Source organism: Erythrolamprus reginae, chromosome 4, assembly GCF_031021105.1.
Source record: "Erythrolamprus reginae isolate rEryReg1 chromosome 4, rEryReg1.hap1, whole genome shotgun sequence".
NCBI lineage: Eukaryota > Metazoa > Chordata > Lepidosauria > Squamata > Dipsadidae > Erythrolamprus > Erythrolamprus reginae.
In genome coordinates this window covers 138,834,320-138,859,541 of record NC_091953.1, presented here as the reverse complement: position 1 = coordinate 138,859,541, position 25,222 = coordinate 138,834,320, and the positions used below count along the sequence as shown (strand labels likewise).

The 25,222-nt window shown below is 48.6% G+C and overlaps 2 protein-coding genes and 1 long non-coding RNA gene across 4 annotated transcripts; 2 read left to right on the top strand and 1 right to left on the bottom strand.

Annotated features, from left to right (window-relative positions):
- Positions 1-1,514: 1,514 nt before the first annotated feature.
- PAOX (polyamine oxidase) lies at positions 1,515-9,280 on the top strand. Of its 2 annotated transcripts, XM_070751466.1 has the most exons (8): positions 1,515-1,727; positions 2,600-3,092; positions 3,650-3,849; positions 5,421-5,676; positions 7,205-7,317; positions 7,795-7,952; positions 8,032-8,263; positions 8,797-9,280. In XM_070751466.1, exons 1-7 carry the CDS (start codon positions 1,562-1,564, stop codon positions 8,224-8,226), a joined length of 1,581 nt encoding a protein of 526 aa, XP_070607567.1. In that variant the 5' UTR covers positions 1,515-1,561; the 3' UTR covers positions 8,227-8,263; positions 8,797-9,280. The 2 variants fall into 2 exon arrangements, with proteins under 2 accessions (XP_070607567.1, XP_070607566.1); XM_070751465.1 differs by lacking the exon at positions 8,032-8,263 and having other exon boundaries at positions 1,545-1,727.
- A 1,598-nt stretch (positions 9,281-10,878) lies between these two features.
- On the bottom strand, positions 10,879-12,841 carry LOC139167043 (uncharacterized). Its single transcript, XR_011559072.1, has 2 exons — positions 12,728-12,841; positions 10,879-12,100 (listed from the first exon to the last, which is right to left on the bottom strand). It is a non-coding gene; the product is annotated as an uncharacterized lncRNA (long non-coding RNA).
- A 56-nt stretch (positions 12,842-12,897) lies between these two features.
- On the top strand, positions 12,898-24,632 carry MTG1 (mitochondrial ribosome associated GTPase 1). The gene is made up of 11 exons (XM_070751467.1): positions 12,898-13,123; positions 13,217-13,281; positions 14,694-14,798; positions 15,992-16,072; positions 16,426-16,482; positions 18,040-18,130; positions 18,787-18,848; positions 19,666-19,762; positions 21,621-21,702; positions 21,799-21,911; positions 23,346-24,632. The coding sequence occupies exons 1-11, from the start codon at positions 13,009-13,011 to the stop codon at positions 23,462-23,464; spliced, it is 987 nt and encodes a 328-aa protein (XP_070607568.1). The 5' UTR covers positions 12,898-13,008; the 3' UTR covers positions 23,465-24,632.
- The last annotated feature ends 590 nt before the right edge of the window (positions 24,633-25,222 follow it).

The following is a 25,222-nucleotide window of genomic DNA, read 5'->3' as shown; positions in this document are numbered from 1 at the left end:
AAATAAAATCCAAGTAGAAGGATCCAGAGTCCAGAGGTGAGCAGCATAAAAGGGCCAGTGACCTGGACCCCAAAGCAGAGTCCAGATACCTGGAACACCTGGCCTGCATTGCACCTGGCAGCCTGAACTCCTGGAAGCCACCCAGGTCCAGATTGGCCCAGGAAAATGTGGCATGCGGTGGAGACCCCCAAGGCCCTGCTTCAGGCCCAGGGCTCCCCAACATCTCCATCAGTGACTTGGCCGAGGGGACAGAGGGGGAACTCATCCAATTGGCAGATGACACCAAACTGGCAGGAACAGCCAACACTCCAGAAGAGAGACACAAAATACAGAAGGCTCTTGACAAACCTGGACACTATCCAACAAAATGAAATTCAACGGTGAAAAAAGTCAGGTTCTACATTTAGGCAACAAAAACCAGATACAGTATACGTGGTCCATTGCTCAAGATCTTGGACGACCATTTAAATATGAGCCAGTCGTGTGCAGCAGCTGCCAGAAAAAGCCAACACAGTTCTAGGCTGCATCAACAGAGGGAGAGAATCAAGTCTTAATACCACTTTACAAGGCCTTGGTAAGAAGGCCACACTTGGAATATTTGCATTCAGTTTTGGTAACCACGATGTGAACAGGATGTTGAGACTAGAAAAGTGCAGAGAAGAGCAGCAAAGAGGATCAGGGGACTGGAGGCTAAAACCTATGAAGAAGGGTTGCAGGAACTGGACATGGCTGGTTTAATGAAAAGAAGAACCAAGGGAGACAGGACAGCAGCCTTCCAGTATCTCAGGGTTGCCCCAAAGAAGAGGGAGTCAAGCTATTCTCCAAAGCACCTGAGGGTAGAACAAGAAGCAAGGGGTGGAAACTAATCAAGGAGAGAAGCAACTTAGAACTAAGGAGAAATTTCCTGACAGTTACAACAATGAATCTGTGGAACAGCCTGCCACCAGAAGTTGGGAATGCCCCAACACTGGAAGTTTTAAAAATGATGTTGGTTCACCATCTGTCTGGAGTAGTGGAGGCTTTGCTGTCCAAGCAGGGGGCTGAACTAGAAGACCTCCAAGGCCCCTTCCAACTCTGTTGCTGTTGTTGTCAGTCGTAGTGGTAGTCGTGGTTCCTGTGCTGCTTTGTCTTCTTGCAAAAGGCAGCCAGAGACGGGGCCAGAAGCTGGGATTTATTTATCTCTCTATTTATTTAATTCGACTTCTCTGCCGCTGAATCCTGAAGGGCTCAGGGCGGCTTACAACAGGGTAGATTACAAACCCATAAAAAGAAGGGAAATAGAACTCTATAAACTGCAAAACATCAAACAAAAGGCCTAACCAGCTAACACGACCTGCCTTCTTTCTGGTTTATTCTTTTGCATTGTCTTCCCTTGTTTCCCTTTACTTTACCCCGGTCTCCCAACCCTCCAGCCCCGCCTGCCGCTCTCTCGCTCCGCGAGGCCTGCGCTCCCCCTGCGGCCCGCCCGCCTCTCCCACCGCCTCTCCGCCTCCCCGCCCCGCCCCGCCCGGGCCTGGTGGCGGCGCCCGAGCCTCCTTCCCGGCAGGGCCGAGCGGGCGTGATGGCGGGCCTGGGCGGACCGCGGTCGGTGGTGGTGGTGGTGGGCGCGGGGGCGGCGGGCCTGGGGGCGGCGGAGCGGCTGCTCGGGGCCTCCGGGCGCTTCGCCCCCCTGCGCCTGCTGGAGGCCTCGGGCCGCGCCGGGGGTCGCATCCGCACCACCCGCTTCGGTGAGAGAGGGGCCCCGGGGGGGGGCGGGTAAGGGGCGGAGGGGGCGCTTCCCGGGCAGAGGCCGCCACTCCAACCGGGGGCTGGGAGGTTATCGGGGGGGGGGGAGGTGCGGGGGGAGGAAGCTGGGAGGGGGGGCCAGCACCGGGCAGCCCCTCCGCCAACTCTGCCTCTTGGGGAGATGGAAGAGGGACTGTACGGCAGGAGGGCCGAGTAGGAGGAGAGTAAGATAAACATAGTAGTATATTACACCATATAATAGAATATTGGAAGACTAGAATAGAACTGAGTAGAGTAGAATGAACAGAGTGCAATGTTTTAGAATTACAGTAGTAGAGAATTAAAGCACTGTGCAATAGAATAAATAGACTATAGAGTAGAACAGAAATAGGAGAGTAGAGTAGAGTAAACTAGAGTAGAATGAATAGAGTGGAATATTATATAGAATTGAATAAAATTAGAGTAGAATAGAATAAGTAGAGTAGAATTAGAACAGAATACAATTAGAGTAGAGTAAATACAGTAGAATCTTATAGAATAGAATTAGAATAGAATAGAATAAACAGAGCAGAAGAGAATTATTTATTAGCCAAATGGGATGGGACATACAAAGAATTTACTTATCTATCGCTTCCCAGTGCTTCTCCAGCCCTCTCTAAGTTCTTCACAGAGAGACTCAGCCTCTTGCCCCCAACCGTCTGGGTCCTCGCTTGCCCCCCCCTGGAAGGACAGAAGGCCGAGTCCACCTGGAGCCCGTGGGGAGATTCTATCTGCCCAACTGCTGGCAGCCAGTGATGACCAGCAGAAAACACCGGCAGGGCTGCCCTCCACCCCCTGCAGGGCCACTGAGGGCCTCTCTCTCTTTCTCCCCCAGGGAAAAGCCAGGTGGAGGTGGGGGCGCAATGGATCCACGGCCCCTCCAAGGGGAACCCCGTCTTCCAGCTGGCCTCGGAGGCCGGACTGCTCAGCCCAGAGGCTCTGTCGGAAGAGAACCAGCAGGCGGAGGTGTATGGGCATCCGACGGGGCCCTTCGCCTGCTATGGCAGCCAGGGCCGGGAGCTGAGCCCCCGGCTGGTGGAGTCCGTGGGGACCTTCTTCTCGGGCCTCCTGGAGGAAGCCCGCGGCTTCATGGACGTCGACCCACCGCCAGTGCCCAGTGTGGGGCAGTTCCTGAAAGGGGCCATCACCCGGATGCTGGAGGAATCCTCGGAGGAGGCAGAGGGGGACAGGTGCCTCAAGTTGGCCCTCCTGCACTCTTGCTTCAACATGGAGTGTTGTGTGAATGCCACCGACAGCCTGGATGACCTGGCGCTGGGGCCCTTTGGGGAGTACACCATGCTTCCTGGCCTGGACTGCACTTTCCCCAAGTGAGTTCCCTCAGTTCCATAGAGTTGCCCAGTTGGTTTTTTCCAAAATATAACTTAAGCCGGCAACGTATGGTTAAGAGAATTAGCACAATGTTGCTTTAAGGGCCAGGGCTGCAATTACCGTATTAGTCAGAGTATAAGACACTCTTTTCTCCTCCCTAAAAGAGGCTGATCATTTGGGTGTGTCTTACTTTCTGAATGTAGCTGTTTTTTCAGCCCTAACCAGGTGCTAACGATGTTCCCAGCTCTTCCCTTGCAGCCTCTTTCATTGTTACTCTCCCCAAAGAATGTTTTCCAAGCCCTAAGTCTTTGCAGGGGGTTTTTCATTGCTCCACTTCCTCCAAATGTTTCTTTCCAGGTGCTAATGATATTTCCAGCTCTTACTGCCTTGCAAGCTCCTTCATTGTTACTCTCTCCAAATAAGGTTTTTTTAAAGCCCTTAACCAGGGATAAAATAATGTGCTGAAGCTGACCGGACTAAGGATGCTAGCCAGATGAATACCTGGTGAGCAGAGTCCATTTCAGTCTGCCCACTTTTCTGTGTGTGTCCCTCCCAGCGGTTACCAAGGCCTCACGGACCACCTCCTGGCGTCTCTACCCGAAGGGACAGTGCGGTTTAATAAGCCGGTGAAGACCATCCACTGGGGAAGGCCGGAGTCGGAGGAAGGCGCCGCGGGTCGACTCTTTGGCGTGCAGGTGGAATGCGAAGACGGAGAGACGTTCTTGGCAGACCACGTCATCATTACGGTGCCTTTAGGTAAATCTCGGTGGCGCTGTGTGTCGGGAATTAAAAACCCCTGGGTAATATCATAATGCAGAAAGTAGGTGTCAGGTGAGAATTCTGAGTCATTCAGAGGCGGTTGAGCCTGCAGCAACCTAGCAATTATGTGAAAAGCATTTAACTAGGCCAGAGCTCCCTGCTCTTTCTTTCTCTCTCTGTCTGTTCGCTGTTAGCTGTGTGCTGTTGCTATTTGTGGAAGTTTGCTTTGAAGAAGCTGCAACGCTGTAAAAGCTGGTTCCTGTGAGTTATTGAGCTAAATAGGGTTTTTAAATTAACTTAAATATTAGATTTGTTTATATTGTCATATTATTGTTGTTATCCGCCCCGAGTCTACGGAGAGGGGTGGCATACAAATCTGATAGATAGATAGATAGATAGATAGATAGATAGATAGATAGATAGATAGATAGATAGATAGATAGATAGATAGATAGATAGATATAGTTGTAGCAAGAGACTAGTAAGATACTAGTTTATTGCATGTATAGTACAGACAGTAGTAGTAGTAGTAGTATAAAGAAGTGAATATATTTTTCCACCACTTCCTACTGCTGCTGTGTTTCATTGAAGACTCCACCTCCATTTCTGGTGGTCTGTGGCTGTCTGTCTGGGTGGGTGGGTGGCCTGGCTGGACTGGTTTGCTCCTTGGCCACAACACAGGCTAGTTTCCGCAAATGCGTACTCTGCACGTGGCCACTTTGGGTCAATGTTTCTCCGCACGACGACACGACAGATTTACTTTTCCTACCTGGTCAGGGTGTGGCGGCCTGGTTTGCAAGCAGTCAGCCCATTGCCAGCACTCTTGGGCCGCTCCCGGCAACCGGCGTGGGTGCGCATGCCGGCTTCGGGTGAGAATGCTCATGTGCGACATTTCGTCCATTTTTGGTGATGTCTTTGCTTTTGTACATGCACGGAAGCAAAAATCTCTCACGCACAAGTGTCCTCATGTGAGATTTCGCTTTCTGCACATGCGCAGTAACTGAATATTGCACAGGTGCACGGCAGGAACATGGAGATGTGGGCGCATCTCTGTTTCTCCAACTGGGACTGCGCACCAGGCCATCCCTGCAGCAGACCACTCTTAACTCTTCTTAATTCACTCTTATTTTTGATATTATTTATTTGTTTGTTTGTTTGTTTATTTGTCAAACAATTATAGGATGGTAATTTGTATAAGCATAACATTAAAAAAGTAATGGGACGGTAGGCACGAATGGTGGGCTTATGCAGGCCCCTCCCAGACCTCTTAGAAGGGGGGAGAGGCCCATTGTAGATAATCTAAGGTTAAAGGTTTTGAGATTGGGAGTAGAAACCACAGAGTCGGGCATTGATTACTCTGTTGCTAAAGTCATATTTCTCTGGACTTCCTAACTAATGGATCCTAAACCTCTCCCAGAGAGAGAGTGGATCCTTGTATTTCCTGAGTTTCAGCTCCTGCCTTATTCTGCAATGCAGCCTCAATAAATGTATTCAGTATTTATGGCAGACCTTTCCCTCAGATTCTGGGTTGCTCTGACGTGTGGTCTCCTCATTCCCCTCTTTGTAAGGTTTCCTCAAAGAACACCAGGAGTCCCTTTTCTGCCCTCCGCTCCCACCCCAGAAGCTGGAAGCAATACAACGTTTGGGTTTTGGGACGTCCAACAAAATTATTTTGGAATTTGAACAACCGTTCTGGAAGCCAGACACTGAAATAGTTGAGGTGGTGTGGGAAAACAAGTCACCTCTTGAGGAGCGTCCTTCTGATCTGAGAAACACCTGGTTCCAGAAGATCGCTGGCTATGTTGTCCTCCAGCCCCCTGAGAGGTGAGGGGAAGAGAGGGGGGGGTGAAATGGGATTCTGCCAGAAAACAATATCCACAGATGCGTGGAAATGGGCGTGAGGACAATGGAGATGAAAGGATCACGTAATTAAGAACATTATGAGATTTGGAATAATTGGAATAAAAATGGAAGCAAAGTTATGTGATAAAATGTGAAAGGACATATGAAAAATGAGAAATAGATAAACAAATTAAAATGTACGGTATATAATTATATAGATGGAATGTAAGAAATGTAAGAAAACAGGCAAAGATCTGTATCATTAAACCATTGTGATGTTTTTAAAGTTTTAAAAACTAAACAAAATAGATAGAGAGATAGATAGATAGAGAGAGAGAGGGATGGATGGATGGATGGATGGATAGATAGATAGATAGATAGATAGATAGATAGATAGATAGATAGATAGATAGATAGATAGATAGAGATAAGGGATTCTCAGGAAGCAAAGCTCTGGTGGGAGAAAAACTTTGATCATCATGCATTGAATCGCCCAAAAGGCTTCAAGAGTTGTTCACCAAACCCTACGTAGATTCTGCTCCAGTTATCTCACACTCCTAGCCAGAGCATACAAAGCTTTCGCCAAGACTACTCCTTGAATAGAGCTCATAGGCCTGGAACCCACACTAGATAAACACTCTAGAAAATGTCCAGAGATACTTTAGTAGAAGAGCCCTTCACTTCTCCACTTGCAACAGAACATCCTACACAACTACACTTACAATCCTAGGTTTAGAAAGCATAGAATTACGTCATCTTAAACACAACCTAAGCACAGCCCACAAAATCCTCTGCTGCAACATCCTTCCTGTCAACCACTACTTCAGCTTCAACCACAACACATGAGCACACAACAGATACAAACTTAAAGTAAACCGCTCTAAATTCGACTGCAGGAAATATGAGTAACCGAGTAGTTGATGCATGGAACTCACTACCTGACTGTAGTATCTTCACCTAACCCTCCAAACTTTGCCCTTAGACTCTCCACTGTTGACCTCTCCCGATTCCTCAGAGGTCAGTAAGGGGTGTGTATCAGTGCACCCTAGTGTATAACTGCACCCTATCCTGATGTTTCCCTCTTACTAGCATCATGTATATAAACATTGTTATATCTTTGTATACCACCAATATGTACTTGACAAAACAATGAAATAAAATAATAAACAAAATAATCTCAAAGCAGAAACAGGAACAGCGAACAAGTTACAATACTCTGTAACCCATGAAGATGTTTGCAAGCTTTGCAGAGTTGCTCTCCATCTGCTGATGTTATTTTTTACTATAGATCTTAACTTACAACTCGGAGGAGAAATTGAATTTATTTATTATGAAATTAATTTGCTGTTCACCTGTCGGGTGGGAACTTAAAGAGGTTTATTGGATGAGGAGCGGATTTCTTTCAAAGAGAGAAAAGCAAACCCCAAAGTCCAGTTTCTTTTTGGAAAAAAGCACCTTTTGTGGGGACTCACTTCGCATCGTTTTCCCCCTCTTCTCTTTGAATGTACAGGCACGGCCACGTCCTTTGCGGATTCATCGCTGGGAGAGAATCTGAATTTATGGAAACCTTGTCAGATTCTGAAGTTCTTACAACCTTGACTCAAATATTTCGTAAAGCAACAGGTAGGTGGTTTTCCTGGGCAAGTGCTGGCAGATGTGGAACCTGCCTTGGTATTACTATCATTATCTATTAAATTATCCAGGCATGAATGAGGACTCTTAGTGTATGTGCATTTTAATAGGGGTTTTATTAATGGATGTTTTTTTACTGTTTTAGAGTTTGTTTTCATCTGGTGGAGGCTGCACAGGGTCCTTCGGTAGTTGGGCAGCATATATTAGACAGACAGACAGACAGACAGATAATAGAGAGATAGGGATGATAGATAGATGGATGGACAGACAGACAGATGATAGATGGATGGATAGATAGATAGACAGACAGACAGACAGAGGATGGGAGGAAGTCCCAGCTGCTTTGCCTTGGGCTATTTTCCTAGTGGGCCTGGTGTTATCAAATTGGTAGAGAAAGTCACGGTGTCATTTGAATGAAGTCCAGGGGGGAAATTGAAAAAATGTGTGTCCTGTGTCTGTTTTGATCAGGCCGTCCCCAACTGGCTCCCCCAAAGAACATTCTGAGATCCCGGTGGCACAGGGAGCCTTACACCCGGGGGTCCTACAGTTACATAGCTGTAGGGAGTTCTGGGGAGGACATTGACCGGCTTGCTCAGCCCCTCCCTGAGGAGACCTCTGGCTCCAAGGTAAGTGGCTCCCAATTGGTCCCCGAACGCAATTGACAAGTGTTGGTTATGACCTATAAAGCCCCACATGGCCCCACAGATTGCTTACGGGACCGTCTCCTGCCTCACGTATCCCACAATCAGCGTTCTCCGGGTCCCGTCGGCCAAGCAATGTCGGCTGGCAGAGCCTCGGGGAAGGAAGGGCCTTCTCTGTGGTGGCTCCGGTCCTTTGGAACCAACTGCCTCCAGAGATCCGTACTATCCCCACCCTACCCTCCTTCTGGAAAGCCGTTAACGGCTGGCTTTTTCGGCAGGCCTGGGATTAGGAATGGGTGAGTGTGTTCATGGTTTTTATGTATTTTATATTACTTGCTGTTTTTACTATTGTCATAATTTATACTGTTTTTAGTAGTTGTGATTATTGTTAGCTGCCCAGAGTCCTGTTGGAGTGGAGCGGCATATCAACATCACTAATAAATAAATATTACTGATAAATAAATATTAATAAATATATATCACAAATAAATAAATATAAGGAATAAATAAATATCACTAATAAATAAATATCACTAATAAATAAATATCACTAATAAATAAATATTAATAAATATCACTAATAAATAAATATCACTAATAAATAAATTATTAAATGATAAATCGAGAAAGCAGGTGTAACAACCTCAGAAGCCCCAGGAAAAGCACCCAAAAAGCCAAGCCAGGCTTTGGACTAGGGTCAGTGCCCCAAAGCAGATTTCTGTCTGCCAGGCTGTCCGGTGGGGTACTGTACTTCGATTGATTGATTGAATGATAGCTGTTCCCCCTCTCGCCATGGCCCGGGAATGACCTTGGCCCTCTCTCCTCGCAGGTCCTGCCGCAGCTTCTCTTCGCGGGGGAGGCCACCCACCGCGCCTTCTTCTCCACCACCCATGGGGCCTTGCTGTCCGGCCGGCGAGAGGCCGATCGCCTCATCCGTCTCTACGACTCCCTCCAGGAGGCTGCGCCCGCGAGGCTACAAGCTGGCAAGTGACGCAGCTTTTCTCACCAAAGATCAAGAAGCCGTTTTGGGAATTCTTTCCATTCAGCCTGGGAAGGTTCCAGGAATCTTTGCTCCCCCAATTAATTACTGGGCGTATTTTTGTCCAAAGATGGGACCACACTTAATATCATTAATCCTGCTCACATCACCTTCTCCTTCTGTCGCTCTTTCTACCTCATCTGCTCGTGGAATGCTCCGGAAGTCGCCCCCTGCCATGGAAAATTCTTCCCTGTGGGTTGGTAACAGTTTTTAAGGAGTTGGGTGGCATACAAATTGAATTAAACTAATTAAATTAAATAAACAAATGAATAAATGAGCTGGCACCTTTAATTGCAACTGGCTAAACCTATACAAAGCATTAAGCCACCATAAAGCGGTGGTTCTAATGCCACAACTCCTTAATACAGTTCCTCATGTGGTGACACCCAACCATAAGTCTAGCACCGATTCTTCCAACAGAGCTCAAAGCTGATTGGCAGGAAGGTCAGAGGGACACCCCCACTGTAAACACATGATTGGTTGGTTGTAAAAAATAAGTTCCAAGGCACCAGAATAGAAACTTTAGTTCTTAACACCAGGGGAATTTGTCTTTTACCCTGTGAAATGGTTTTTTCACAACCCCCCCTCCCCCAGGTTGAGGACCAGTGGCTTATGGAGTCATTGACACAAGCATTTTAAGCCATTTGGGGAATTATTTGGCTTTGACTTATTACTTGAAAGAAGCTAGTCTGTTTGTAAACCTGGTTTATGGCTTGGTCTGCTATACCATTGTGATAAGCTATAGAATTTGCATTCTGCGCAACCCCTCCCCACTGTCTTAAACATACTTTTTGTAATACTCCTACTACGCTGTTGAAGACCATCCTTTGTGAGCTAGGAGCAAGTCTCCGAAAGTTGTCTTCTCCCACTGTGCTGAGCAGTATCTGTGTGTGTGTGTGTGTGAATCCAGTCATTTTAACTATGATGTTTGAAACATCTTCATGGATCATAAAGTTGATTTGTTTGAGAGAAGCTGTGTTTAATGTTAGCCATACTTAATCACCAATACAAACTGGGGGTTATTAAAAGGAGGCGTTCTAGGTCTTTTATTGCCGTGTAGCGAGGGTGTCAAACAGGATTTCTTCAAGCATTGTAGTTGCAGGACTCTGCTGGCCAAAACAGGTTGCGGAGCGATTGTGAGGCTCCCGCACAACCAGTTTTCAGCCTCTCCAGCCTCCAGCAACACTCTGCTGGCTGAAAACAGGCTGTGAAGATGCACGGCCCATTTTTGGCCAGCAGAGTGCTGCTAGAGGTCAGGGAGGACAAAAACTGGTTGTGTGGTGGCCTGCACGGGGCCCGTTTTAGCCGGCAGAGGCACCGGGGGCCAGATTTAAGAACCCCGCGGCCCGGATCCGGTCCACAGCCCTGATATAAAGGAACAAAAAGCCTGGAAATCTCTCTTCACATTTACACAGCACACTTATCCACTGTCGGATAGTTTCCTCAATCCAATCGTGTCACCCCCTAAACATTAAGCACATTAGTGAAGCTTATGCAACTTTACTCGAATGCCGTGTGGCCTGGCTCATTTGTGAGCCTCTCTGCGCTCATTTCCCGGCTCAACGTCTGGAGACTTCATGGAGGGGTCCTTGTACTCCTCTCCGCAACAGGATGGACCCAACGGTGGACTGCTGCCTTCCGGGATGCTTTCTGGGGCTCTTCCCCTGGTATTGAAATTTCCTGCTGCTCTCACAACCAAGTATTAACGACTAGGCCTTCTTGATGTGTTCTTGCCACCTCTGTATAGACACACACACTGCCTCAGTCAACAAAAGACAGTCAGGGTATTTGTCCACAGAGCTCCGTTCTTCTCTCTCATTCAATGTCATCTCTTCTAGCAAAGTTGATGGAAAGAAAACAATAAAACGTTAATATCTGAAATATGCTTTTATTTCTTTTCCCAGAACAGTCACGTGGTTTGTATTTTATAAACCAAACCCTTTGTTTGAAATTCTGGTTTTCAGAAACACAGTGGTGGGTGTGGTTGTAATTCCAATGGCCCATGTGCTTCCAAAACCATTTGCGGTGTAGGGAGTAAGATGGCCAGACACGTTCATTAATCACTTTTTTAATACTTTATGACATTGCTGATTTACATTGCTCACTTACAATAATACATTCATCGTCCACTCAGATTTATAAATATGAAGGGAGAAAAATCTTTTTATGCAAGGCTCAGATTCTTCAGAGTGTTCTGAATAAAGCTTAGAACATATTTATGGTGCATATTATTCTCAGATGGGAGAAAATGAGCATTCTCTGGCTGTTATTCTCTATTGGTTTGTTTGCAGGGCAAAAAGTCTTCAGACAGGTCTACAACTCCAGTGTTGGAAGAGATGTGTCTTAAATATTTGCCCTACAGAAATCTTACATTTCTCAGCCTAACTATAGCTGCATTCACAAGACATGTTAAGTCGCATTTTGTGTGTGTGTGCCATGTGAAAACCCAGCCCAGAGTTTATATAGCCCACATAGCGCAATGTGTGAATCTGGGAAGTTGGGTTTTCTGTTACTCAGCTAGGCTAACCAGGCTTAAGTGCACAGTGTGGAATATAGTCAGAACTAAAGCAGCAGAATGGATCTCCACCGGGTGGTTTTAGGAAGCACTGGATGATCACAGCCCCTTGTATCTCAAAAAACTCCCCAAAACAGGTTGGATACACTACCAGCACTTGGCTGGGAATTAGGAAATTGCGATTTAAGTTGACCAGGCAAAGAGTACAAGCACAGCCTGTGGTGAGTAAGGCCAGTGACAGTCCCCGTGGTTTAATAGGAGCTGCACAACTGGAGCCTGTCGGGAGCTGTCTCTGGGAGCCTCCAGATGGACGCCGGGCCTTTCGGAGGCCGTTGGGTGCAGCTAATACCAGTTGGTGCAGCAGATGAGGAACCGGGCGTCCTCCAGCGGGGCCAGGAGCCAGGCCTGGCAGAAGCTCCGGGGGCGACCGGCCCCACCATCAGGACTGGGAGGCGGCTGTCCCAGGCCGCAGCCAGCAGCTTCCTGGATGGGCTTCTTCTCCGGGTGGGCCTGGGTGGGAGCTGCCTCAGCTGCTGCTGCCAAGGGGTCTCCATGGTTGGAGGAGCCCATGGCCAGAGGCTGGGAGGAGAGAGAGAGAGAGGAGGAGGGGACCATGGGAGGAATAGCAAGAGCATTTAGACTTATATACCCCAGGGCTTTTCCAGCCCTCTCTAAGAGGTTGACAGAATAGGAATATTTGCCCCCAACAATCGGGGGTCTCATTGGACCCACCTGGGGAGGAGGGAAGGCTGAGTCCACCTGGAGCCGGTGGGGAGATTTGAACTGTTCAACTATCAACTACAGCTTGCAGTCAGCTGGAGGAGCCCCCCTGGCTCTTGGAACCCACACCTGGATACCCCCCCCCCCCCACACACACACAGGGATTCTTCCACCCCAAAGACAGAATAGATAGGAGAGGGAGGCTATAGGAGGGAGGGAGGGAGGAGATATAGGAAGAGAGAAGAGAAAGATAGGCAGGTGGAGGGAGATGAGAGGGAGGTGGATGACAGATTGATGATAGACAGGCAGACAGACAGCTCAAGGGAGGGGGGCAATCTTTCCTCCAGCCCCCCGGAACCCTGCCATGGAGGGGCGGGGGCCCCGCGACGTCATCCAGGCGCGCCCATGGCTCCGGACCCGGGTTGCCTGGCGACGCTTTCTGGGGGTCTCGGCAGGGCCGGTGTCGGGGAGAGAGAGCGGCCTCACCTGCTCCCCCTCCTCTTCCTCCTCCGCGCCTTCGGGCTCCAGGCCTGCCGAGTGCCGTCACCTCCCGCCTCGGCCCCCCTGACGGGTCACTGAACGCCGGCCACTCCCACCCCCGCCGTGACGTCACAGGAGCGCCCCTCTTCTTCCTCCGGCGGCGGCGCGCGTGCTTTGGCGTCATCCGGACGCGCCCACGTGGCGGGGGAGGAGGACCCTCGCTATCGTCATCCGAGCGCGCCGCCTGAGCCTGCTCGGTCCCCGTCCCCCCCCCCCCCCCCGGGAAGATGCGGCTGGCGGCGGCGCTGCTGCGGGCGGCGGGCGAGGGCGGCGGCTGGCGGAAGCGCTTCGAGTGCGGCGGTCGCGACGTGGCGCGCTGGTTCCCGGGGCACATGGCTCGAGGCACGGGGTGGTGGTGGCTGGGGCAGGGGAAGGAGCGGGGGAGGCGTCAGGCCCGACGGCGCTTTTCACAGGCCCCCTCCGCTCTCCCCGCAGGGCTGAAGGACATGAGGAGGAGCCTGCGCGACGTGGACGGCCTGCTGGAGGTGCACGACGCCCGCATATCCTTCGCCCAGCAGAGGGGGGGCGGAGAGGAGCCTCCTGGGCCCAGCAGCCTCTGGGGCGGGGGGGGGGTCTTCCTCCTGCCCTTTGGGCCCGGCTAGTGGACCTCCCGAGCCCCTTCCACCCCTAGGATCCTCCCTGCAGGCACTATGGGGTGCGTGGAAGCGCCGGGCTGGGATTAAGCAGTCGAGATGAGGGATCTGCAAATTTATTTTATTTATTATTATTATTTATTAGATTTGTATGCCACCCCTCTCCAAGGACTCTGAGCAGCTCACAACAAGGAAAACAATACAATGAATACAAATCCAATATTTAAAAACAGGTTTTAATAAACTATTTAACAAGATTTGTATGATGCCCAACTCCAATCGTCTCCCGGGTGTCTAACAATATTTATTTACTTACTTACTTACTTATTATTTATTTATTTATTTAATTCAACTTCTGTGCCGCCCAATCCCGGGAAATCAGGGCACCTTACAACAATATAAAATACAAAAAGCAGTTAAAAAGAAGTCAGATGTACAATTCTAACTGTAAAACCCAGATTAAAACCCATAATAAACCTGCATGCGTAGCATTCATACAATTTGGCCATTATCGTTGTGGCCCTCAGGCCTGCCGACAAAGCCAGGTCTTCGTGGCCTTATGGAAGGGGATTAGGGTGGGAGCAGTACGGACTTCAGGAGGGGAGTTGGTTCCGTAGAGCAGTATAAAAGTTACAATATCAAGATAAAATATTAAAAGACAATAATCCTCCTAGTAACATTCATACACTGAATCATTTGTGGTCCCAGGCCCGCTGGAAGAGCCAGGTCCTAATTCAATGCCCCCCCCTGCCCCCCCTTCACGCACACACAATTCCCTCCCTCCCCCTGGTCCCCCACTGCATGACTTGCTGGGGAAGGAAACTCTGCATATGGGTTCACAGTCCAACCTTTTGTTCAGCCTTTTGTTCTAGAGCACTGTTTCCCAACCTTGGCAACTTGAAGATATTTGGAGAATTCTTGCAGTTGAAGTCCAAATATCTTCAAGTTGCCACGGTTGGGAAACACTGCTCTAGAAGCACTAGTTGCCCCTTTTCACAGTTTCCACAGCTTTTTATGTTGGTGAGACAAGATTTAGCTTTGTGGGATCCAGGCTGGTTTTCTTCGGAGAAACTGTGTTCTTCAATAGGGCTGCAGTAGCTGCCACCTTCCGTGGACTCCCATCTCCACCACCTTTCTTTACAACAGACTAGTTAAGGAAGCCAGTCTATAATCTCCTCTGGTCCTTCTTCTGCCTAAGTTTTGAATTTGAGAATGATGGAAATTGTTCTCCCGTGCTGCCTTCATGGTGCAGGTAGTCAGTCTGTGCTCCCCATGATGTTCATCTGGATTGTGAGTCTTTGTTTCCTTAGCGCATGCACATTCCACTTTCTGGGCGGAATCCTGCCCTGCAGGAGGTCCTGGGGATCCGTCCACATTTGCTGGTGTTGAATAAAATGGATTTGGCAGATCTGACCCACAAGTCGGTGAGCAGAGTCTTTGTCAATTTTTTCCTCTTTCATAGAACCAGAGTTTGGGAAACACCCTGAAGTGTCCAAATAAGGGTCTGGGGTGGGAAATATTCTGCTCAGAAAAATAAAGGGAACACTCAAAGAACACACCCTAGATCTGAATGAATGAAATAGTCTCATGGAATGTTCCATTTGCACAACAGCAGGTGAAATTGATAGTCAATCAGTGTTGCTTCCTAAGTGGAGCGTTTGATTTCACAGAACTTTGATTTACTTGGAGTTACATTGTGTTGTATAAGTGTTCCCTTTATTTTTTTGAGCAGTGTAGTTCCTTTAGCTTGCATTACTTGTTAGAATTTTACAGTAGGGAATTCTTTATTCTTTATTGGCCAAGTGTGATTGGACGCACAAGGAATTTGTCTTTGGTGCTTATGCGCTCAGTGTACATAATAGAAAAGATACATTTGTCAACAGTCGTGAGGTATAACACTTAATGATTGTCATAGGGGTCCAATAAGCAATCGGGAAACAATGTGTACACTGAAAACATCTGCACCAAAGACAAATTCCTTGTGTGTGCAATCATACTTGGCCAATAAAGAATTCTATTTTATAAAATAAATTGTAAGTATACAAGCAACAGGTTGCAGTCATACAGTCATAAGTGGGAGGAGATGGGTGATAGGAATGATGAGAAAAAACTAGTAATAATAGTAATGCAGACTTGGTGAATAGTTTGACAGTGTTTGGGGGATTATTTGTTTAGTAGAGTGATGGCATTCGGGGGGGAAACTCTTCTTGTGTCTAGTTGTCTTGGTGTGCAGTGTTCTGTAGCGTCATTTGGACGGTGGGAGTTGAAACAGTTTATGTCCGGGATGTGAGAGGTCAGTCAATATTTTCCCTGTCCTCTTTTTGACTCGTGCAGTCTACAGGTCCTCAGTGGAAGAAGGCAGGTGGGCAGCCATTGTTTTGTTCTGCAGTTCTGATTATTTATTCTGAATTTGTACTGTTTGTATTATTGTTATTTTGTGTCCGATTTCAGATCTGCTTTTGTGTGTTTGATAACACCCGGCTTCTTCATCAGACTCTTTATTGATTAACCGGCCTCTTGCCTTACTAATACACTTAGTCCCTCTGGGTGGCTGCAACGAATCTAAATTATTAATAGCCACAGCAGTAATTCTCTTCCTGTGAATCCCTTTGATTAGAGAATTCTGCACCTTTTGGAACAGCAAGGTTTGCAGCACGTGGTCTTCACCGATTGCTTAACAGATGAAAATGTCAAGAAGGTAAACACTTTCTTTATTGTATGATATAAAATCCCGACGTACAGAATTATATTCTAATAAGGATCAGCCTGCATGACGAGAGAGAGTTCTTTTATTCTAGAACCAACCTTCCCATTCACCGAAGGATAAAGCAAAGCGGTTGGTAGGCCTGGAGTTGGCAGCCTCTGACCTTTCTTGAATGAGTGAATGAATAATTGGCCTTGGCTCTATAATCAGTTTTACCTCCAGTGGAAGAGCTGCAGGGGAGGTGGGGGGGGGAGAGAGGAAGAGGGGGAGGCCTGGAGCCTTGACCCCCCCCCCCCCCCGGTCTGAATTAAGTTCCACTGAATCGTCTGCCCTTTCTTGCCTTGTAGCTTATTCCCCTTCTGACCGGAATGATCAAAACCAGCCAGCGTTACCAGAGGGCCGAGGTGAGTAAAACTGCCCACTTGGGAGAACGAAAACACTGCTCGTACTTAAATGGCCGCTTGGCTAAGAACCTAAAGGACCCCTGGTCTTTTCTGCGGCAACATTCCTGGTGTGGGAAATGGATTTATTTTTAGTGGGCTTGATTAGCACTGTTAGATCTTCCCCCTCTACACTCTGTGTGTGTGAGTGTGTGTGTGTACATACTTGTGCACCTTCACGCCAGTCTTGGGAATGCTGATAAAATGTGCTATCTACTAGAGTGATACATATATTGAAAACCCAAAGGGGAGATGGTCACTACTACGTACTTCACCGGTTGGGTTTCTCAATATATGAACTAACCAGCAATGTATGTTTGGAGGGAATAGTATAATGTTACTTTACGGGCTAGGCTGCAATTAGCCATAAAAGGGGGGGCAGATGTGTTGCTCTCTCTTGGGTTGTATTGTAGGTTGTTGGTGGCTGTTGCTGTTAGTCTTGAAAATAATATACTATATTGCTGTGTGCTAAACATGGGGATATGGATTGTATTACGGTATTGTATGGAGCTGTGTGTGATATTAATGGCTAGTGCTGTATGTTTAGAACTGTAGGTGATTGCTTAATTTGGATATGGATGTAGCTGACTGTAATGTGCTGGTTAGTCTATTGCAGTGGTTCCCAACCTTGGCAACTGGATGATATCTGGACTTCAACTCCCAGAATTCCCCAGCCAGCGAATGCTGGGAGTTGAAGTCCAGATATCTTCAAGTTGCCAAGGTTGGGAAACACTGGTCTATTGCATACATTGTGAAGAATATTCATACCTTCCTATATTGGTCTTGGCTGAACAACCCCCACTGCCACCTGGACTCTGTTTGAAGTTTGGTATTCTAACATTGGATAGAATTCCTCTTTCTTTAGAGGAAGCCATCCTTTGTGGGTGGGTGGGTGTACTTCTATTAACAAATTCTTCAGAGAAATTCTAAATTTTACAAGGTTAACAAATGATAATAAAAGCAGAGTTGGAAGGGACCCCGGAGGTCTTCTAGTCCAACCCCCTGCTTAGGGAGGTAACCCTACACCATTTCAGACAGATGGGTATCCAACATCTGCTTTAAAACTTCCAGTGTTGGAACATTCACAACTTCTGGAGGCAACTTCTGTTCCGCTGTTAAATTGTTCAATAATTGAGCCTTTTTCTGCATTGTGCTTTCAAAAGATGAGCCCCCTTTGGCTTCCATCTCTTCCAGCCCCTGGGAATATCTCTTTCTAGAATGCAGACTTCATTAAGAACAGACGTTCACACCCTGCAGATGTTCAGAGCAAAGGGGGCTCCAGGACACACGGTGGGGCTTTTGTAGGAGAGAGAAGAGATGTTTCCCAGGGGTCATCGGCTGATCTAGGCCCCGGCTTCAACCCTCCCTGCCCTGAAACCAGTGGGATCCTGGATGTTGAGGAGGGGGTTTCCATACATGTCACACACTCTCTAGAGAAACCTGCTAAAATCCTCTACTTCTTGGTTGCACCGAGCGTCTTTTCCAAGGCTGCTTTCAGCTCTCTCTGATTGGTTGTTCCAGAACGTGGACCATAACATCATGGTGATCGGTGTGCCCAATGTGGGGAAGTCCTCAGTCATCAATTCACTCAGGAAGCTGCACCTGAGGAAAGGTAACTCCTGCTGCCTCTGGTCAAGCAAGACGACACACACATATAAACGGAGCGTTCGGTGGAATCGGTGCACAAGGGGGAAAGACGTGAGCGGGACTATGACCCTGAAAACGGGGCAGCAGAATGTTTAACCTTAGTGGTTAGCAATCAGTTTCTTCTTGAAATTGATTTAATAATAATAATTTATTAGACTTGTATTGCCGCCCCGAGTCTTTGGAGAGGGGCGGCATACAAGTCTAATAAATATTATTATTATTATTATTATTATTATTATTATTATTATTATTATTATTATTATTATTAAATTTAAAAACCCGGCTAAGTAACTTTTTGGGTGCCAAGAAAAGGCTTGTTTCAGAAATGTGTCCAGCAAAGGTGGGAAGTGGGTTGACCAGTTAGGTGGGGACGGAATATCCTTGCTTGGTTGCCAGAGAAGGAAGGACACGTGAGCCAAGGAGGAGCTGAAATTTTGATTTAATTTTAATAATTTTAACTTAAGATCTCCTTTTGGTTACGGTTGATTCCTGGCCTGAGGCCACAGGGGGGGGGCATTAGTTCCTCGGACAGAGGCAACACAACACGCATGAGACCGCTGCCGTCTCCAGTGGCAGCACCAATAATTGTGGTTTTCCTTCCTTCCTTTCCCCGCGACAAAGGCAAAGCCGCTCCAGTTGGTGGGGCCCCAGGGATAACCCGAGCGGTTCTGACCAAGATCCAGGTAACGCAAAGACCCTCTGCAGAGCCCAGTGGGGCACAGACTTGGGTTCTTATTCCAAATGTCGATTCTTAAGTCGAGACCACCTGAACACACAGTCCTAGGTAGCGGGTGCCTGGGGGTCGGCAAAGTTGGCTCCTCTATGGCATGTGGACTCCAACTCCCAGAAATCCTGAGCTGGCATGATTGGCTGAGGGATTCTGGGAGTTGAAGTCCACAAGCCCTAGAGGAGCCCACTGTGCCTACTGCCAGGGATGCCCGAAAGAACCAGTCGTTTTCAAAAAAGATCGTTAGATGTCCCCCCTGTTTCTTGTCCCTTGTGACCGGCCGATAACCGAGCCGCTTCCTTTTTTCGTTCTGCCTGGGCGAGAGGGTGGAGGGGGTTCATGGCCTGCCATAGCCCAGCACCTCTTGACCCACGAGGGGCGTGTCCATGGGATTTGAAGACTAAATTGAGCCATATCTCAGGCCTTCCTTGAAATAAAGAATTGCAGCCAGCTCCAGTCACCAGTCGTTGCATGGTAAGAGTTTTTTAAAGCAACAGGCCTCAAGCATTTGTGCTTTATATCCCGAGAGCCCCATTGATAAAGCGGTGGAAGGTTCTGGGTGCCGGGAGTTTCATCCTGATTTAAGCACAAAAGTTGGTTGAGCAGCCTTGGTTTTGCTAGTCCTGGTGGGCAACCACTCTCAAGAGAATTCCAAAACAAGTGGACTGTCCTCAATCGGCCCTTCAGTGGGTCAGAAACCGCCGTGTCCCATCATTCTCTGTGGCAGCTCGTTTGAGGCTGTAACACTGAATCCGACCATCCTCCTGTTCCAGGTGTCCGAGAAGCCCCTCATGTACCTGCTGGACACTCCTGGGGTGCTCTCTCCCCAAATTGGGTCCGTGGAGACCGGACTGAAGCTGGCCCTGTGCGGTGAGGGGGCAGGGGGCTACGCACCGGTGGGGCACCCCGCTTGGGAGGTGGCTGGCAGACCAGACCTGACCTCCGACCCATCTGCGCATTGGGGGTTTTTAGCCATTTCCACATCCACGTTAAGGTTTTAGCATGTTTGTTTTTTGTTAGATTTCTCTGCTGCCTTTTCCCTCAGACTCAGGGCGGCTCACAACAAGAATAAACACAAGACATATAGAAATTTAAATCTAAAAACACCCTAAAACCCCAATTTCCTAAAACCAGTCGCTCACATTCACCCAAACATATGAATTCATTCATCGGCTGGGGCTGGATGTTAAATTGAGTGGCCCAGACCTTATGGCAGAGGTGGGTGTTGAAAGCCTTGCAGAAGATGGGGAGGGTGGGGGCGGGGAGAATCTCTGAAGGGAGTTGGTTCCAGAGGGCCGGGGCTGCCACAGAGAAGGCCCTTCCCTGCCAGATGACATTGGCTGACGGGACCTGGAGGAGGCTGACTCTGTGGGACCTGACCAGCCGCTGGGATGCCTGGTGTTCTAAGATTTAAATCCAATTTATTTTATTTATTCATTCAATTTTTTTCATGCCGCCCTTCTCCTTAGACGCAGGGTGGGTTACAACATGTTAGCCATAGCACTTCTGAACAGAGCCACCAGCCTATGGCCCCCCATCATCCAGGTCCAATAATTGTCTTCTTTGTTATTTAGAACATTGTAAGCCACCCAGGGCTGCTTGGTAGAGATGTGGGTAGCATGCGCACTGAATACATCAGTGAGATTAAGGACGGGAATCGAGAGAACTAGACTCAAGTTCACCCTCCAGCACGAACCCTCATTGGCTGATGCTGGGTCCCTCCTTCCCACCACCCCTACTCCCCCCCCATGCCAGACAGTAGCAAAGACCAAAGGAAGGAAGACACTCACCCCCGCCCACCCCCAGGGGAGCTGCCCTGAGCCCCTGAAGGAAAGGCAGGCCAGGCCCCTGAACCCCAGAATGCGAGCGAGGGGGTTGCTGGTCAAGGGAGCCTCCGGGCCCTGCTGGATGAGCACAGAAGGGCCCTGGGATTGCTCTGCTCCGCCACGGAAGGAGGCCGGCCAGCAACCGCTTTGCCCAGCAGTTTCCCCTTGGGCTTCTCCCTCCCTGCAACTGGCCATCTGCCCCTTTGTGTGGCCTGAGGCTTCCTTCGCAGGGTCCAGCAAACCTGGAGATCAGGGGATTTGTGAAAAAAATGGGAATAAATTAGGGGGGGTAAAACCAAACTATTAAAATGTTTAAAAGTCAGGGAAGAATCATATTTTTTTAAAAAACCGGATCGCGCTGCCTGGCAGAGTCAAGCAAAAATGAGCATAACTGTGGCCACAATTTGCTTCCTCAGCTACCAATATTTCTCCATGGCTGAGCCATTTGGTGTGACGTCATCTACAACCGGGCCTTAACTAGGTAGCAGGTTAGAGGGAAATGTCAGGGAAATATCAGGGAATTCCAAAATGCTTTCCCCCCTGTGTGAACTATCCAGTGTGTCAGTGGGGATTGAAACAGAGGCCCAAGTGCCACCTCTGTGTTGGTTGAGGCAGGCAGGGTTCCCTGGGGTCCCATGTGCTGGGGGTCCAGGGAAAGGGAGGGTCTTGCCTTCTCTTTCTGCTCAAGATCCCCCTGGACAATTGGGGGGACACAGAATGCTGGACTCGATGGCTTTGGCCCCATTCAGCAGGGCTCCTCTTAGGTTCTTCTGTTCCCTCCCTCCTTCCTTCCTTCCCTCCCTCCCTCCCTCCTTTCCTTCCCTCCCTTCCTTCCCTCCCTCCTTTCCTTCCTTCCTTCCTTCCCTCCCTCCCTCCTTTCCTTCCTTCCTTCCCTCCCGCAGGAGCCATTCTTGATCACCTGGTGGGGGTAGAGGTCATTGCTGACTACCTTCTGTACGTGCTAAACCAGCAGCAGCAGTTCAGGTGAGGTGGCCCCTGAGCTTGTGTGGGAGCCCCCAGGGGACCCTCCAATAAGTCTCAGGCCTCTTCCCCCTCACTCCTCCTCCTCTTATTCTGCAGCTATGTGGAGCGCTACGGGCTGAGCGAACCCTGTGACGAGGTGCAGAGCGTACTCAAAAGCATAGCACGGCACCTGGGCAAGGTGCAAAAGGTCCTGGTCCTGACGGGCACAGGTGAGTCCTTCCCTCTGGTCACTCTTTTGTCCCGATGATGCCCCCCCCCCAAGTAATAGGTCCACATGCACACAGAGTTGACAGGTTTTAAGCGTATGATTTGTAACAGTTTACTATCAAAAAGTTCAACTGTATAAAATACCGTATTTTTCAGAGTATAAGACGCACCATAGTTTTTGGGGAGGAAAATAGGGAAAAGAATCTGCTTACCAGGTATTCCTCTGGCTAGTGTCCTTAGTCTGGCCAGCCACAGCACATTATTTTGTCCCCTGGTTAGGGCTTTAAAAAAAACCCTTATTTGGAAAGAGTAACAATGAAAGATCTTGCAAGCCAGTAAGAGCTGGAAAAAGCATTTGCACCTGAAAAGAAACATTTGCATCAAATAAAGCAATGGAAAAAACCCTGCAAAGACTTAGGGCTTGGAAAACAAGAGAGTAACAATGAAAGAGCCTGAAAGCTGGGAAGAGCTGGGAAGATCGTTAGCACCTGGTCAGGGCTGGAAAGAAACATTTGCATCAAATAAAGCAATGAAAAAACCCTACAAAGAGTTAGAGCTTGGAAAACATTCTTCACAGAGAGTAACAATGAAAGAACCTGGGAAGATTGTTAACACCTAGGTAGGGCTGGGGGGGGGGAGCGGGGGGAGTTTCGGAAAAAGCTACAGAGTATAAGATACACCTGAAATCTTATATTCCGAATGCGGCATATCAGCAAAAACAAAAGACCAGTCCATTGCCCTAGTGGCTGTTAATTAAAGTCCCAGGCACACAGCCAAGACTCACCCAATAGTTTTCTTCAATCCGATCTCTGATTAACAGGACTCACGCTGAATTGGCAGGAAGACGGAAGACACAGTTTTCAGTTTCTTAATTTGTAAAATCCCAGAAATAGTCCACAAGCCCAATCTGATTGTCCATCTCTCATATTCGAACGTTGACTTCCTCAATCGCTTGTCACGAGACTCACCCTCAAGTAGCCCAAAGGTGGGGCCAGGTGCTCTATAGATCTAGTCACGCATTAGACCTCTTCCTCCTCAGCCGCTCCTGCCTTCTGACACTCCTGCGTACTCAGGCATCAAGACGGAGCTCTTCCGCTGAGCCACGCATGGGCACCTCTGGAGGGGCAACAGGCCCTGGCCGGCTTTTAGCCTCCCCATCCTCTCCGCCCCCCTCACTGTCAGACTCGGGCACCAAGTACGCTGCCCTAGGATACCCACCCACACCCGTCTCGCGATCCTCAGAATCCGTGGATCAGCTGAGCGGGATGCAGATGGGCCACAAGAGTCACTAGGAAGCTCTCTGGCCACAGGGGAGGGGAGAGGGTGTTTCTGAGCCGGCAGGGCAGATTCCACCAGTGGGCGATGGCAGAGCCTGGGCAGGAAAGGCCCCCTGGACTGGCCACTGAGTCTCCTCTTCCTCCTCCTCCTCTCGGCAGGGAATGTGAACGTCTCGGTGCCCAATTACAACGCAGCCGCCTGTGAGTTCATCCAGACCTTCCGCAAGGGCCTTTTGGGGAAGGTGATGCTGGACCGAGTGCACGAGACCCTCGACTGACTTGTGCCCCCAGGACCCCCACCCGGAGCAGAGGGCAGGAGCAACACCTGTGTTCGTGAGGACCCTCTTCCTTCAGAAGCTCAGCTGGGCTGGGCCTTGCAACGTCCGAGTGGTCCTTTTGCGGGGCAAGGGCCTATGCCAGACCCCTCGGAAGAGCCTCCCCCTGGTCACCTTTTTTCTATGACCAATCCTAGGTCCATTCCGGATCTATGTTCCAGCCCTCCGTGCCGTATCTTCAGGGGCTGACGGAGCGACAGCTGGAGGCACCTGTGGTTGTTTACTTCCTCTTTAAAAAGAACTTTGGAAGGCAATTGTGTTACCAACAATCACAAATGCTGCTATGCTAAAATGAAATTCATACTTGGTTGCATTAAATTAAAACTATTGCTCTCCCATATTTTGTAACGGAGCTTTGGCTTCGCTTTTGGGAAATTGTGAATATAAACAGTTTTAAGACTTCCCCCAACTTCCCTCCTGCCAAGGAAGAAAGAAAGGACAGTCTCAGCTCCACCAAGGAGGCACCAGGCACAAAAGCAAGAATAATAAAATGTCCACTGACTGACTGTCAAGCCGTGCAGAGGTTGATGATAATTTAGCGGCTGGCCACATTATCAATGGAGGACCTGATGTTTGTGGGAAACAGGGAGGGGTGAATGTTAGCAGAGGCAGCCACAAAGCCTTCCTTCAAGTGGTTCAAGGCCATCCTATGCCCACCACCTGGGCGGAAGTGGAAGGAGGACTTGTCATGCTGTCACACTCTGAATGGACAACGTGACACGTTTGTGGGTGGGGGACAAGGGACGTGGACTTTCAGCTGGGTGGGAAACTCAGACCCAGGGTGGCTCCGGCAATAAACTGGAATTTTGAGGAATGCTTTGATTCGGATTGTGATTTAGTTCGGATTTACCTGGAACCTTGACACGGGGGAAGGAAGCAACCAGGAACTAAGGAGAAGCTTCCAGACAGAACAACCAGCCAATGGAACAGAAGGGGGTGGGCCAGAAGACCTCCAAGGTCCCTTCCAGCTCTGTTTCTCTATCCTGATTTCCAAATTGCAGCCATTTTTATCTGTGATCAAAGTTCTTAAATTTGTATCGAGTCTGATTGTCTTTTGCAAGACAGACGGGTCTTGTAATCAACAGTGAAATAATAAAGGTTGCATAAAACAGATGGAGACTTTTCATCTCAGGGTAACTTCAGGCCCACATCTTCCAAGTGTACGGAACACACACACACACACCCGTAAAAAAAATTCTAAATACCAGGAGGAGGAGCAGTTGCTGAAGTCCCACCCAAAGGGTCCTCCCCCTCCCCCCTCAGAGTTGGCCTCCAGGTGGATAAAAGGCCGGTTTTCATGGTCACTTTTCATTCACAGAGCGAAAGCCTCTGTTGCTAAATTGAAATTGCTCTTCCTCATTGACATCCATTCATTCAAAGGAACCAGGATTACACTCTAGGGTGGTTGGAAGCACATGCACACATTTTTAGAGCATGGATTATTTTCTGTTCAGCCGGATTCTGCATTAGATTAAAATAATCTAAACCAACTACCCCCCCTCCCCCGAGATCTGTAACGCCCCCCCCCCCCTCTACTGGCTTTCTGAAAGGCCCTGAGAACTGACCCCTTTTAACTCCCGCCTAGATATGATTTGACTGGGAAGTTGGATTGTATGTTTGTATGGATATGATTCAAGGGTTTTTATTATTATCATTATTAATGTTGTAAAGTGGTTATTTATGTTGTTTTTACTATTTTAT